The 15,636-nt window shown below is 53.7% G+C and overlaps 1 protein-coding gene and 1 non-coding gene across 2 annotated transcripts; both read left to right on the top strand.

Annotated features, from left to right (window-relative positions):
* The first annotated feature begins 1,535 nt into the window (after positions 1-1,535).
* Positions 1,536-1,619, top strand: TGME49_290320. The gene has a single exon. It is a non-coding gene; the product is annotated as a tRNA-Leu (tRNA).
* Positions 1,620-4,503: 2,884 nt separating this feature from the next.
* On the top strand, positions 4,504-15,254 carry TGME49_290310 (hypothetical protein). The gene is made up of 8 exons (XM_002368405.2): positions 4,504-7,997; positions 8,473-8,869; positions 9,407-10,534; positions 11,047-11,182; positions 11,617-12,297; positions 12,514-12,692; positions 13,165-13,290; positions 14,297-15,254. The coding sequence occupies exons 1-8, from the start codon at positions 5,556-5,558 to the stop codon at positions 14,842-14,844; spliced, it is 5,637 nt and encodes a 1,878-aa protein (XP_002368446.1). The 5' UTR covers positions 4,504-5,555; the 3' UTR covers positions 14,845-15,254.
* Positions 15,255-15,636: the final 382 nt, after the last annotated feature.

Here is a 15,636-nt window from a genome sequence, read left to right as displayed (position 1 = left end):
CACCACTCCTGCGTCACCATTGGTGGTCATGCTTACAGTGATATCTGTCGGCTAAGCCGTCAGTGTGGAACTTATTCACTGACATGGAAACAAGACTGCGAGAGCAGGATGTTGGTGATATAACAAAGGACTACCAAGCACACGAGACAATAATCGTACGTGGAGTGAGCCGAAAGGAGTCGCAGGCTCTACCAGTGACTGTGCATTCATGCATGGCAGTGTAGTGGCATAGCAAACAGAAACCATACGACTATGAAAGGCAGATTCTGCTGTTTGCTTGCCTTCCCGCTAGAGAACAGAGAGTGTCTACTCTGTTCAGTGCACGCCAGTACCGGTTATTGCCGCTATCTTTCATGCGATATTATCGTCAGGTGAAAACTACCCTGAATAGCTAGAGAGCTGCTGATTGGCTGAATCCAACCATCGGGCTCTGCAACTACCACTGTGTCTATCATTGCAGAGACGACCAAAAATTGGCATGATGGAGCATGTCACTGCCATAGCATCTCTCAAGAAAGAGTGCCTCCACAAGAACAATGGGAGATTGACCTCTGGACCCCCTGTGGTTTTCTTTTATGAGCAAGTGAAACAGTTGACTCACACCGGTTTGTTCACTCAATTCGGGTGCCAGCGAGTCTTGTGTTCACAATCCACAACATAACGACTGCGAAGAGGAGGAAAGCCATGACATGAGTGGCTTTCACGGGGATGCCTAGACAGCGAAACATTCCTGGTTCGTACGCCACTTCCATTTGCATAAGACCGACTCTTTCTCTCATGATCAGCGGCGGTGAACTCGCCTCAGAAACTCCAGTCCTGCCTTCGTCTCCGACTGCTGCGGAAAATCCGCGATTCTTAGTTGATCGTCGCTGCATTCTTAGAAAGTACAGAAAAGCGAGGAAGAGCGGGCAGAAACAAAACGGCTCGAGAGTTCAGTAAAGCGTACAACTGTGCAAGCACACACAAAAAATGTGTCGCTAGTTACGAGAATATGCTCAGGAGAGTCATGTGTCCGCTCATCTGCACTGAGGACTCAGAATCAAATTTCCTCCGGAAGATCAGCTCGGGGAAGAACTCACAACACTGCAATACGCTTCAAGTTTCCCCCCACGGGGTGCGAGCGGGTCACAGCCGTGGCAATTCGACGAAAACACTGCCGATGTACACTCGCATCTGCAGTAAAGGAGTGATTCACAGAGCTACGCGGCGTCCTCATTCCAACACACCGAAATTCCAGCACCTCAAAACACTCCTGTAGCACATCACGGTGATTGCATGGCAGTCGACGTGTCCGCAGGCAGCCATGAAAACGGGACGGCCGTTTTTTCTGGCGTCATTCACACTCACTTAGTTTCCTGGCAATCTATAGAAAACGTCGAGAATGAACGGAACCAGATTCAGAGGGTCGCTGATGTACCGCCGTTTGCAGACAAACACAGAGACCCATGCAGGAGCTTTTCGGTGGAATTCAGTCGTGTTTTATGTGTGACGAAAAATCTGTTTCAGTTGTGCTAAGTGTACCGACGCTGGTTTCCGCACGGATGGCCGAGTGGTCTAAGGCGCCAGACTCAAGTTCTGGTGGACAGTAGTCCGCGTGGGTTCAAATCCCACTTCGTGCATTAAATTGTTTCTCGCGTATCATCTGAGGAACTACACCAAATGTCTATGGATGGTAAGATATTTCCTGAATATCCGTTTGTTGCCTCTTACACGTTGTTGCTGGTCTCTGTTCCTTCTGCGGTCCCTGTTTTTTTTCTACGAATCTCCTGGCCACCGCGCTGCCGTTGTAGGTGACCCAACACTCCGACTCCGGGTCCACACCAAACAAGCTTCACGATACGATGCCGGCTTCGACCTTTGCCAATTTAGCACACGTTCATGGCAAAATACCACCAGCAAATGCCTCGCTCTTTCGTTGGAAATCCACTTTTTCGGGGAGGAGTCATTCACAGGAGACGTACCAACACGATTCCTTCGGGCGTGTGAGAAACGTACCAAAGCACCACTGCACATATTCCGAGCCCGACCAGAGGCAGGTTCTCCTACAATAAACTGCTCGATTCGCCAGTCAGATTTCAGCTGCATTGAGGCAAGCGCTGTTAATTGAGTACCCGGCACTTTGCACAGCTCCCTGTTTCCAGGAGCAAAGGCGACGAGAGGCTCTCGCAGATCACATAGCGAGACGGCCCCCGAAGCTCATTTTTGAGAAGGAAGGCGCCGAGTTAAGTCGGAAAATGTCCAGTGATGCGAGTCATCTCTTCGAAAGAAAGGTGCGATGCGAATCACGCAATCGGGGCCGAAAGGCGGAGTCATTCACAGGAGGCGTACCAGCACGATTCCTTCGGGCGTTTGTGAAATGTACCAGAGCACCACTGACTGAACGGCGAACACCAAATTACTTCACTGTTGTGTGCCCTGCATGAAGTAGTTGTCTTTGGGTTGATTTCTAGTAAGCCGAACCGGTACAAGTGGTTTTGTTGCTGTCTGATACCACTCAGACTCCAAAGCCGCCGCCAAAGCAGGCGGCTACTTACGGTTCTGGTGTTATCAGCTGAAATCCGTTTTTGTGTTTGTGACCAGACAGTCGAAAGAAGAACGCCACCATCCGCAACAACATCAACCGCCACACATCTTTTGATCGTTTAATTGTTTGTGCACAAATTTTTCGAACGCAGGATGAGTGCCAGTAGATGACGTGGATGCGCCGGTCAGCCACATCCTTGTGCTCCTTCCGAAGGTCATCTGAACAGACTCCCGGCTTTTCCCCACTTGCGAAAACACCTGAGTCTTAAGACGCTTGTGTCTTCTTGCACCGCTTCCAGCTTTGCGTAGTCTGGTTTGAGTTCTTCTGACCCACTGCACAAAGGTTCATGGGAGACGAACACGCCCATATCCAGTTCGCCGACAACTTGTCTCCCAGTGACGCGACTGCCGGACACTTTCACTGGTGACAAAGCTTCGTACCGCAGTCAATGGGTTCATCACACCCATTTCCTTCATTGCTACTACGCGTGCCTCTCGCCCTTCTTCAGCAAACAGGGGACTTTGGTCTTGTATCGGACAAGCTTAGTTGAGTTTTTTCCATAAATTTCGCATAACGCCATATGTCTCCCTTAGCAAATGGATGACAGCTGGAATAGCTTCATGGTATCCTTTCCCTTCACGCTTTGACCACGCAAACTGACCGAGGCTTAAGCTGCTGCACTTTTAATCGCTTGCTTCCGAAACCACGTCTCTGTGCAGTCCCTGGATGACTGACAAGGTTACACTTTGGTCCTCGCAGTCAATTCAGCGTAGGTCAATGTCACAGTTCTGAGATCGTCAGATCACGTACCTGCCCTAATCAATTCCTGTACTGGGCGCGTACTCTACCGTGCTGAATGTGAACGACTTCAACCTCCCGAAACAAGTGACTTGCACCAACACAGAGTACTTCCTACCGGAGGTGGTGGTCTGACGGACACAGCAGGTAAACACAAAGATGTGATACCTATGCTGCTTCAAGTGCCGTACCCGATCGTTAGACTTTAGCTAGAGGTGTCCAACCAAGACCACTACCGAATGCAGAATACGTACTTTGAGTTACTCATATAGAGCCATGTATTTTTGTTACGTGACGAGTGGTATGCCTATTTAGATGCGCTCGTTCTGATATGTAGTTTATTTGGATGCTGGAAGATGGAATCGTTATTAAGCGCCAGGTCGTCCTGGACACTGAATCTAGGTTCGTGAACATTGCAGGTCTGTTGCACATCTCTACACAATTTTGAATGGTTGTGTTACGCCTATAACATAACCGATGTGGAATAACCTTAAAGTTGTAGGATATCGACATACAACCTTTTAGCTGTCTTCAGCAGTCCAGTGCGGTGGTGGTGTGCGGACTATCTGCACGAAGCACTGGGCACGGTGTGAATGTCACTTGGAGGGGCATTCATAACCCAGAAACTATGATAACGCAAAACACCCAGCTCATCCAGTTCGTGACTTCCATAGTTCTCAAGACATGCTCATTCCAAAAATAGGATTCTCATCAAGAGACAGGAAGCGCCAGGAGAGCCGCTGTGTATCGTGTGATCGCAACTCATTCAGGAATATCGAAGTGGACCTGATGCCGCCTTCCACTGTCTCAAACAAGACAACGTTCAGTGTTTATTTCCCGAGTTCTCTGTTTGTTTTTTTGGGGCACGGACAAGCGTTGAGCCTCTAATCCAGTCGCAGTAAGAAGGTATGAACGCGACTTCTGTGGTGTTTCCACCGCTCCTCTCTTTCACACAACAAATACCAGCCAACTTGCGCCTTCGAAACCATGTTCCTAGAGCCCTCAGTTATAAGAACTCTCATTTTTCCTAGCATCAAGTGCGCTCTTTCGTTCCTTTCTCGACTCCGTTTCCCTTTGCTGCATGCAATCATTCGTCACATGCAAGGAATTATGTTATCGGGCAACCACCGTTAGCGGCAGCTGAAGGTGACTGTAGGAATCGAATGCTCAGAATCCGTCTTGTTCTTGAGATTCTCCGTCTCCAGCGCCAACTTGGCCATTAGCTGTCGGAACACTACGACATCTTCCCCTCGTTTTTCTCGACTTCCCCTGTCCCATTGCCTGCCAATGTCTGTGTCAGCCCCCAGCTGGCGGCAAGTTTCTCGCAAGACACCAGACTGTCCCCCCCTAGCTAAACCAATGTGACGACCACCTTATACCGTCCTTCTCGAGAAGCGAAGAAACCCTTGTTTCACCAACATGTGTGCGAATGCGAGGAACCATCCTCGCTAAAGCGTGTGTCCGATTTCCTCGCCACACGACACGGGGAAATCTGGGTGTGAACTCAGTATGGTGGTTCTTTTCCCGCGGATGTACCCGTGTTCTCGCTCCGTGGATTATTTCCTGAGGGTAATGAAGAGTTCGCTTACTCTTTGACTCCCAGGATTCCTTTTTTGTCGTTGGAATCTATGACCCTGACTCCGAAGAACGCGACTGTTCAGCTGTCCTCGGAGTGCCACAGCACATGCCCGTCTCCAAAATCTCTCGGTTGCCAAGACTTTGTCCCCTCTGCCTTCAGGCGGACATCCTGCAGGCGTTTTTCTCTCCCTTTCGTTCCGCGTTTTCTCTTCCCCTGCCGTCCGGCTTCTCACTTTGGCTTTCCCCCCCTTTGCGACTCGCGCGGGTCCCGACGACGAGAGGCTGAGTCCTTCACTTTGACTTTATGAAGAGAAGCGGACACAGGAAAGATGGTTCCGATTTTTCTTCCGACGTTTGCGCGTTTGCCTGTTCCTCGACTGGCGAGCAACTGAGGAGAGAAGGCAAACACATTATCCCTACTTGTGTCTCGCACGCCCGCGCCTGCCTCTCTCGTGGGCTCTCTTTCTTCTCAGGTCGGTGTGACGTTTTCGCCTCTGTGCGTCCCTCGTTTCCACCGCCTTTTCACGCCTGAAGACCCTTGCGTCTTCCTGCCTGCGTCTCCCTATCCGCTGTCTGCCTTCCAGACTTTTCCCTCGCGTTTGTCGCGCTTCGGGAGCCCCACCCTGCTCCTCCCTGTTTCGCTCGGGCGTGAGCCATGGCGGCGGTCGCCGCGTCGGTGCGTTTGCGTTCGGCTTCGCTAGCTGAGGGTGTGACGTCTGCAGCGCCTTCAGAGGAGAACTCGTTGCCCGCAGTTGCTCCGAGGGAGACTCTCGATTTGCTCGCTGTCCTGCTCATGTCGCCTTCGCCCATCTCCGTCGTGGAGGGACTCTTCGCGTCCGGCGCCGACGGAACTGCGGCGGATTCGGCGACAGTGAGCAATGTCCAGAAGGTTCTGACAACTTTGACGCTGCAGCAGGCGTCGAGGGCAGAAGAGCTGCGGAACTTGATAGGCCTCCGGTACCTCTCCTTTCTGCACTCGACGGCCTCGCTGCAGGCCATGATCGAAGCTGCCAGCGACCTAGACAGACATGCGTCGCGCGTCTGCGCCATCTTCCAGGACCTCTGCAGCCGCGAAGAAGACCGAGAAGGTGGAGAGGCGGAGGAGCAGCTCTCGCCAGAGAGAGCTCGACTCTCGCCGGCTCGGAGAGACCGAGGAGACATCCATGGCGGTGCGCCACAGGATGCGGCCTCCGCCGGAGAGACGTGCAGGCGAGGAGGGGGGAGCGAGCGCAGAGCGCATGGAGAGAGTGCACCGAGAAGCTCCAGAAGAGAAGAAGGAGAAGACGGAGGGACCTCTTCTTCTCGCTTCTCAAACGCGTTTCGGAAACGAGAAGCGGAAGAAGGAGCCGTGACAGACTCATTTTTCCTCGAAGCGACACCCCTTGACAGTTGGATCGACGAAGACGGACGACCGCCTCGGCCTTCACGCTCGGGTCTGCTTCCACAGCAGACGACGTTTGACGGCGATGCCTGGAGGCGAGAATCTCGCGACTCGACCTGCCTGTCTCCCGCGTCTGCTCCTCCTACCCTCGCTTCCGCCCTAGGTCCGAGGAGACAGAAGGGCGTCGAAGGGAGACGGACGCTTGATTCAGGGACGCGTCCGCAGCCTCTCCAGAGGCTCCTTCAGGGCATGCAATTGCAGCTGGGCACTACCTCGCGTTTCTGGCGGTTCATCCGCGAGGCCTCTTTCCTCCGCGCCTTCCGCCTCCTCTGTGTAGATCTGCCGGCGCAGCAGCGGAACCTGGCCGAGACACTCGACGCGATCCAGAGACGCGTTTGCAGTCGACAGTCTCATCTGCATAAAACGCGTGAAGGCCTGTCTGGGATGCTGGAGAGCGGCGAGCGCGCTGGGTGCTGGGGAACAGTCTCCGATTTGGTCGGAGACTGCCGGGCGATTCTGAACCAAGCGCGAGAAGACGAGGCGCTCCTGCTCCAGATGCTGTATACGTATACCCTGCAGAGTCTGGCGGCGCCGCTGCTCTCTTCGCGCACCGCGCTCCAGGCCTTCGCGACGCTTCTGTTGCTTCCCGACAACGCGGCAGATCCGAGCAGCCCTTCGTCGTCTGTCGGTGTCTCTACTTCGTGTGATGTGGAGGATAAAACAATAACTTCTGTGCCTGGAGCGTTTTGGGTGTCAGTCTCGCGCCTCTCGTCTCTCATCGAGGTACTCTTTTCTTGCCGAAACGAGGCTCTGTACCGCCTCCGCGCCTTTCCCTCCGTCTCGGGGGTGTCACCAGAGCCGCCGGAAGGGAGCGACCGACCTCTGCAGCGAGTGCGGCTCTGTCCGGTGTGCAGACGCGAAGAGGGGAGACAAAGTGGAGAAGAGACGCAAAGTGGAGGCCGAGCATCTCTGCGTCCTGCTTCGCTTTCAACAAGACCGGCTCCGGACAGCAGCGGGTCGTCAAACAACGTCGAGGACGACTGCGAGGACATGGGGAAACATGCCTCTGGAGATATACCCGAGAAGCCTGGATCTTGTCTTGCTTGCACGCTACACAAGGTCCTCTTTGCCTTCGAGTCTTCTGTCGCTACTGCTGGCCTTCTGTTTTTCTCTTGCGATTCCTCCCGCGCCGCAGACGGTCCTCCCTCTTCGTCTCTTGAGATTTCTTCCCCTTCTTCTTTCGCTGTCATTGCTTCTGCGAGAGCTGCGCTGTGTGCGCCGAGCGAGGACGGCGCCGACTCTGCTTCTCCGGCTTTTCTGTGCGAGAGGAAGGAAACATTTTCTTGCATGTTTCCCCAGAAGCCCCCCGAAGTGTCTGTGGCGGAGGCGCGCCTCGCCGCAGCAGAAAAAGAACTTTCGGCGCTGGCGCAAGCCTTAAGTGCAAGCAGCGAAGCTGCTCGGGGCCTGTCCCCAGAGTGCTCAACTCTCTCGGCTTCTCTCGCGCGGACGCCCTGCGGAGAGACGCCGAAGCCTGGCGACGCGTTTCGCGATCCCGCGTCGTCCGGCTCTTTGGCTTCGTTGCTTTTGTCGCGCTTCGCCCGCTTCTGGGCTCGATGGCGAAAGGAGTCGCTTCTCTCCGTCGCGTGCGTTCTCGAAGACGGACGAAAGCGAGGAGCGCTGCAGACCTGCCGCGACGTGCAGGCTGTGTGGGCCGCTGTAAGTGGCGCGCAGAAGGCAACGAAGAAAACAAGCGCCGGGAACGAGGGAGAGAAACAGCCGACAGAGAAGCTAGGAGCGAAGAAAGATGAGACAGCAAAGAGTACAGGAGTATCGAGGTTGATCCTTGGAGAGCAGGACTTTGAACACGGCCAACAGATTCAAGCGAGTGCGGAGCATTTTTTCAGAGTACTTTCAAAACAGTCACATGAACGGAGACCCCGACTTTGATGAAGGCGCGGGACTGTGGCCGAAGAAGAAAACTCCACTCATTGAATCAACGGAACAGCCAAAAAACTGGTGCAAAACAGACTGACCGAGCTTTGTCTTCGCTTCGCTCTCGTCCCTTGCTCCTGTTGTTGCTTCTCGACTTTTACGATCCCAGATTGGTTCATGAAGTCACCCTTGCAGGGATCTGTGGGGTCCAGCTCACCAAAGTGTCTCTTTTCCTCTTACTCGCCCTTGCTTTCCTCAGGTTCTTCGACGGCTAGATGCGACTCGAGCGCCTTTCCTGTCTGCGCCCTGTTCTCCTCCGCGTGTGAAAGCTGCCGGAAGCACAGTCGACCTCGAGGACGACTCCAAGCAGGGTGTCTCTGAGATTGCGCAGCGGAGACTCATGTGGGGAGAGCAGTGGAAACGGTATATCCAAGCTCTGCTCCCTTCTGCCGCTTCGTCGTTTACGCCTCGCGAGGCGAGCGAGGAAACCGCCGCTGGCGCCTGCCTCCGTAACTCACAATCCGAGGAACAGGGCGCAGCGGAGAGAAATACGCGGTGGGATCTCGTGACAGCCGAAGCGGCTGAACTCTGTCGACGTCTCTGCGAAGACCTGCTCAGAGACCAAGTCGAACGTCGCCTCTCCTGGTCTCCTTCAGGTGAGATCTCGAGGTAGACAAGAACTGCGGCTCAGATTGGCTGGTGCAACTCTCAAATTCAGAACGGATCCGTTGACAAAACTGTACACGCTCGAACTGTGGGCCGAAAGCCCAAGACAGAGCACTAGACTGAATACTGAGGAAAGAATCGCGCTTTCGTGAATACGAGTCACGACGCTTTTTTTCTCCTTCCCTCGTTGTGCTGTCCACCTCGCCTCCGCCTTTTGGGTCTGCGCGGTTCGTCGGGGCCATGGCTGTCTGACTACAAAAAAGGCTGCACACCAGTCAACTGTAAACCTTTGACGAACGGCAAAGGTACACTCTGCAATGTTGCAAACGCGATTCGCAAGCTCTTCAGCTTCTGTAGCTGCACGTATGCATCACGGCAGATGGAGCGAACGGTTTGTCTTTGCGGTATCGAAACATGGTTTTGCCCTTGACACTTCTGCGCTCGCTTTTGTTCCCTGCTTTCTCGGCTTTCTCTCTCACCTCCTTCTTCTGTGACGTTCGCCGGTGGTGCTTTTCCTGTCTCTGCAGATGCAGCAACCGATCTTCTATCCCGTCCGAAGGGCCGGCGAGTGTCTCCGCACAAGGAGACACCCTCGCTGAGGAGCTCCAATGGCTTCGGCGCTGCGGCGGGTCCTCTCGCGGAGACAGGTGTCTCCGAAGCGGCGCAGGCGCGCTTCACCCACTGGTTTCGTGCTTTCAATGCTGCGTTTTCCGATATTCTCAATGACGCGGAGTCCATTTCCTTCCCCCAGGGGAGCTCTGCTGTGACTGAAGATTCCGGACGAAGCGAAGAACCTCTCAGCAGCGACTCCGTTGACGCAACTCGCCATGTGCTTCTTTGCGCGCTCCTCTCACGTTTAGACGCTGATCTGCAAACCTCCATCTTGCAGGCCCTCACTTCTTCTTCCTCTTCTTCCTCTGCGTTTCCTTTGCCCTCCCATCCGCCTTCACTCGCTTCTTCTGTCTCGTCTGCATTCCCCTTCTTCCTAGACGCAAGTCCGCTCGCGCCGGATCGTGCAGCAGGCTGGGGAGAGAAGGGGCGGAGCTTGGAACTTCTTCTTTCGCCGTCTGAAAGCCGAACTGGAGGTCGAGGAAACGGAGGCGAAGATGAAGCGGAACCTCTCGACCACAGGGCTGCTCCGCATTTCACCGCTCGCTCTTCAGCGTTCTTTCCTTCCACTCGATTGTCGCTGCCGTCGAGCGGCCTTCCGCAGTTGTGTTTCAACAGTTTCGCGAATTTTCTGTCGCGATCCTTGGAGGAGAGGCAGCCGGAAGACATCGAGGCGGAAGCGCGTTCTTCTGTGAAGGAAAATGCTGCTCGATTGAGACATTTGAGGAAGAACGCAGCTCTCGCTCGTGAGGTGTACACGACGATGTGCGCCGGCTCTGTGGCTGCTTTCTCGCTTGCGGCTCTGGAAATCCTAAAGCCGATTTCTGCAGCTTTTAGACAAGCTCTGGGACGCGCGGTGCTGCTCGAGGACGCGGGCCTCCGTACGCGCTCAACTGGGGGGGTACATACACTTGGGGGCGCCATGCGGCCGAGCGACATCGCCTCGGAGTCTCTTCTCCAGGAGGCGTTGCGGCGGCGCCACCCGGGCGGAGCTGGAAGCCACTCGAAGGTGGAGAGAGGAGAAAGTAGAGAAGCGAAGAAAATAGGTGAGGTTGTGTCGTCGCATGAGCTGAGGCAGAAGTAGAAAGGGATGCGTGAGCGGTTTCGCCAGTTCAAGTGTTGGCTGGAGTCCTATTCAGTATCCTAGGTACTGTACTGTCTGTTTATTTGGTCGATGGTACTGATCAGACTAGCATCTGAGCCGCCTTAGACAATGAACCTAACCCACGGTTCAATTATGTATTATTTCACTCATTTAATTAGAGTGGACGTCCCCGACAGGGTGTTGTTAGAGGCACAGGGGAGCCCATATAGGTCCGAGGTGCTGTGCAAGATCCACTGTGAGCGTCGTCCTTCTTCAATTATCTTTGCGTCTTTCTTCTTCAGCTCGCTTTCACTCTCCTCTTTGAGTCATCCGTTTCTTCCTCTTCTGTCTCCGGATCTCCGCGTCTGTCTCTCCACCCGTGTCTCTCTTTTGGCCGCGGTCCCCAGGCTCTTCTCGGGAGCTTCCGCGAATAACAGCTGAGCGTTCGGTGTGGCTTATCCTTGTGCTTTTCAGAAGATCCGCATGCAAGCGTGGATGCCCTTGCTTCAGAGAGCTGCATGCTGCGTTGCCCGAGAGAACCCAGCGCCGCGACCATGCAAATGGTGATGCGCTTGAACGCCGAGGCCAGCAAACTGCTGGACTGCCTAGGGTACGCGAAATGCTAAACCTGAGGTTTTCCGATGCAGGGGTGACGAGTCTCTTCGCGTCTCCTGTCTCCTTTTGTGGGGTGTTTTCGCTTCTGGTGCTTATGTCTTCCGCGATTCCTTTCGCATTCTCCTCTTTCTCTGTTCCTCTTCAGTTCTGTCGTTCTGCTTTGCTTCTGTCTCACCGTCCTTCTCCTTCACTGCGCCTCTCCCTCACTGTCCTCGTGGGGTCCCTTTCTGCGCTCTTTCTGCCTGTCGCTCGCATCCTTTCCTGCTGCGTCTCTTTCCTCTCGTTTCTCGGACATCGTCTCGCGGTTCGGGCAGGCAGTGCCTCTCAGCCCATTACGCGAGCGAAACGCAACTGCATGCAGCTGAAGACGGCGGTGTCTCTGCACGGCGTGTCTGGCCGGTCGGCTTTTCTGCCTTTGTGTCTCTTCAGAATCCACCCGCTCTTCTCTCCGTCTTCTTGCTCTTCCTCTTCCTCCATCTTCCTCGTCGTCTTCAAAGTCGTCGCTGGAGACGTTCTTGCCGATGTCGTCGAAGACGTTCTTTCGGCGATGTCACCAGACAGCCTCCACTCTCAACACTCCGCATCTTCTCCTTCCTGCTGCGCTGTTTCTCTCTCGGGTGTCTCGCAGCTTCTCTTCGACACTTACGTGATGCTCTCTGTGTTCAAGCCCTCTCCGTTTCCCTCGGTTCTTCTTCGGCTTCTTGAGCTGCGACAGAAGGCGAGAGACGCAGCGAAGGAAGGGACGCACGCGAACGAGCAGCCGGGAGACGAGAGAGGAGACGAGAGAGAAAACGAGGGACAAGAAGGGGCGTTTGTCTCCTTCTTCAGAGGCAGCGCTCCCGCACAGAACAGAGAAGACGCCGAGAAGTTGGAGACTCTCGAAATGAAGAAATCGAGGGCGGTGTGGTCGTCGATTCTTCGCGGTGCGGTCGAGAGACAAGAACGCCTGGCAGCGGCGGCACAGAAAGTTGAAGAGTTTTGTTTGGCTGTGGAGACACCGCGCAGAAAGCTCCCGCAAACTCCCGGAGACACCCGCGCCGATGCAGCGGCGAACGACCGTGAAGGCGACGGGCAAGAAGCCGTGGGGAGAATCGACGTGGAAGAAATCAGGTGATTTCATGCAGAGAAGCAGATCTCGACCAGATGCTGCGCCTCTAGCGCAACGACAGAGACCCTCCTTTGCTCGCATGTCGACCGGCGAATGCCAGGTGACACCAGCTTCTTCGTGTGGTTCGGTTCTTGGTGATTCAGAAACGGTGCAGCCTCGCTTGTCTCGTGACAAGATTCCAGGAAGTCGCCTCTTCGGTCTTTGTCCTAACTCTGCAGGCGAAACAGCACAGCCTTCCTCTCGGCCTGCAGTCTCCTCTGCGACCCCCTTTTCACTCCAGGGATGGAAGTCTCGACGGCAAATGAACACACTCTGTTGTTTGACCCACCGCCGCTTCAGCTTCTCCCTCCCAGAGAACGCTTCCAGTTACTTCCTGTCTTCTCTGCCGTTGTGCCAGGTAACGTTTTCTCTAGTCAAGTAAACGAAGGAGAACGCCGAAGCGCTGTCTGCCGATATAATCTGGGCTTCCGTCCATGTATTCGTCGACGTTTATACATGCAAATGCGTGCATATATATATATATATATGGCGTGACGGAAATATGTATATATATATATATATATTATATTGTTGTGGTGCCTGTGTGTATAGAAACATATAAATATCTCTCTCTATGTAGATAGATATGTAGAGATGGGGTGCAAGTCTCCTTTTCTGCGTTTGGTGTCGCTCTAGTTTTCGCTGTTGGTGTATGCGGATCTCGGTGCTTTGGACGGTGTCGAGGCGCAGCTGCTTATCGCCGACCCGCATCTGTCATCCATTCGAATGTGCTTGGAACTCTGTGTTTTTTCCCCTGTGTCTGCCCTCTGAAGTGCCTCTTCTTCTCTAATTTTTTATCTTTCGTTTCCGCGTTTTTTCTCTTCTTCCAGGCACTGCGACTGAGAGCGAAGAGGGTGTGGCTGCAGTGTCTCGGTCCCTGTCGCTCGACCAGCCGCCAGGTGTATGTACACCAGCTGCTGGCTTGTTGGAGCCTCCCCGCGAGTCTTCAGATGATGGTGAGACGCAGCGAACGCGCGAAAATCCGGGCGTTTGTGAGGTGAACGCGGTATCCGAGGGATTGCTTCTCCCGAATTGTTTCTACGTACAAATATTCGCCATTTACCTTCTTCAAACTTTTTCTTTCACTAGAACTTTCACTAGAAACTTTACCAATGTATGTGGGGCGTGTATAAAGCGAGATGCAGTTGCTGTGACGTTTCGAAGCTGGAGTCTCTTAAGCACCCAGAAAGAACAACATGTGTGGCAAAAAGACAACGTGACATTGAGTTCAATTTGCTCTGCGTTTTTAATTTCGGCGAAAGACGAAGCCAAGAGTGTGACGGGGAACCGCAGTCTGGAAACGGCAGCGTATTGCGGAGAAGAGATGTGTGTCATTTTCCGTCAGCTGCTGCCATCCTTCCATGATTGCTTTCTGAGTTGCTGTTGAAAGTGCGGCTTTCTCTTCTCGCTGTCATCGTCAATCCGCTGTACAGCTCTGCTGTCTCTGGCAGTGCTGCGAGCAGTTGATTCGCGGCGTTGCATGAGAGGCCCGTGGAAAAGACAAAGACGGAGAGGGCCGGAAGTGGGGAGTGAAGTTTTGCAGCTTTCCTCGAGTTGGAGTTGAAATGACTGAGCGGCCGCGTGGATGTCTGGTTCGTTTTACCACTTACTTTAACCACAGTCTTCCTCGGAAAAATTGTGGCTGCAAACGCGTTTTTGTGGTGCTACGGCCATTACGAATAGCCTTCCTCCACCGCCGGCTTGGGTTGCTTGGCACTTGGAGGAGCTGGAAAGGATAAGTCGGGGGAAGTCCACGGGAGCCAAAGTGGAGAAGTGGAGTTTCAGGTCTTTTTCGATTCCTCAGTTTTGATTGCTCGAGGAAATAGAGCACACTTACACGAAAAGCTGGCATTCAGGACATGGAGATCAAGCGCATCTCAAGTCTGCTTTCTTCAGAACCCCGCAGTCTCGCGTTTTGCTCACGTGAATGTGCCCGCTTTTGCGTTTCCCCTGATTTTTCAGGTCTCTCGTTCAAGACAGTCTCTAAGAATCTCCAGACATGGCTTGGGCGTTCAGGGGCCGTTGTCGCAGGAGCTCTGGACGGCGGGAACCGAAGTGTCTCTCCTGTCAGTGACTCTGTCGACAAGACTGGACAACGGAACCTTACCGAGAGCGGAGAGAGGAGCGTGTCGAGCGCGGCCAGCCTTCCATCTCCCTCCACTTCCCTACGATGGGCTTCCTTTTCACAGAGCTCCGCCTCGCAGACACCGAAGAGTCCCAGTCGCGGCACGGACGCATGCGCACTGCCAGACAGCGAGGCCCGGAGCAAAAACAAGGAAACAGACACTTTGGAAGGCACAAACCCAGCCGGTTTAGGAGCCGCTGTCCACGTCGACGCTTTCGCGCGGCACATGGGGCACATGGGTTCTTTTTTTGGGCGGCACATGGAACAGGTTCAGAATCGCGTTTCTGAAGTTGTCCGAAAAGGCATCGCGAGAATCGACGAAGTCGGAACTGACGACAAGGGAAGAAATCGAGACGCAGAAACCGAGAGACCCGCGCATCTGTAGCAGCACGCGTTCGGAGGAAAACGCCGTTCCTGGAAATCGAAAGCGCGCTCACCCGATGGCGTTTTAGAGACGCGACTAGTCATGTGCATTTAGTCTCGACGTAGGGAATCACGCGGAAAAAAGTATTCGAAAGTCCAGTGGGCCAGATCCTTTGTACCGCCGTACCGACTGAGAACGCATCTGTCTAGGAGTTGGGGTTCAAAAGGCGAGAGAAGGCGACCACTGATGTCGTTCGCTGCGTTTTCTGCTGCGCGATTGTAACGGGAAACAACACTTCATGATGTGCTTTGTTCAGCAGGCCCCGTTGTAGATAAAAAAACAGCCCTTTTACCGAGTCCTGAGTGCATGCGCACTGCCCACCTCCAAGTCGGATATTTGTACGAATACGAGGCAAAAGATGATTGTGCGGCCATCACACTGCAAGTTTAGTCATTTGGAAGTTGCGTCCAAGTCGTATGAAGAGACTGTCCACCCACTAATTCGCGTCTAAAAGTTGAGAGCTGCGTCCTTGGAGGCAAAACTATAGAATATTTCCGGGTACGAAAGTGTCTCTTCAGGTTCGAAACGACAGGCACTCAGACTAGGAAGGCTTAGAAATATATATGTATGTATATATATATATATATATATATAATGAAGGGGATTCACTGCATGCAGTGTACGTAGACCGTAAGTTCCACCCCTCGCGCTCTTCCGAATTTACGATGAGCAAGGGTTGAATGATTTGGATGGGAAGCGATCCTTTTTCAGGTATAAAGATGAGCCTGTGCTCTGTTTTCTCTTATGAGACGT

The sequence above is a fragment of the Toxoplasma gondii genome, chromosome IX (genome assembly GCF_000006565.2).
Source record: "Toxoplasma gondii ME49 chromosome IX, whole genome shotgun sequence".
Taxonomy (NCBI): domain Eukaryota; phylum Apicomplexa; class Conoidasida; order Eucoccidiorida; family Sarcocystidae; genus Toxoplasma; species Toxoplasma gondii.
Note: the sequence above shows the minus strand (reverse complement) of the source record. Positions and strands in the feature narration are given on the sequence as shown.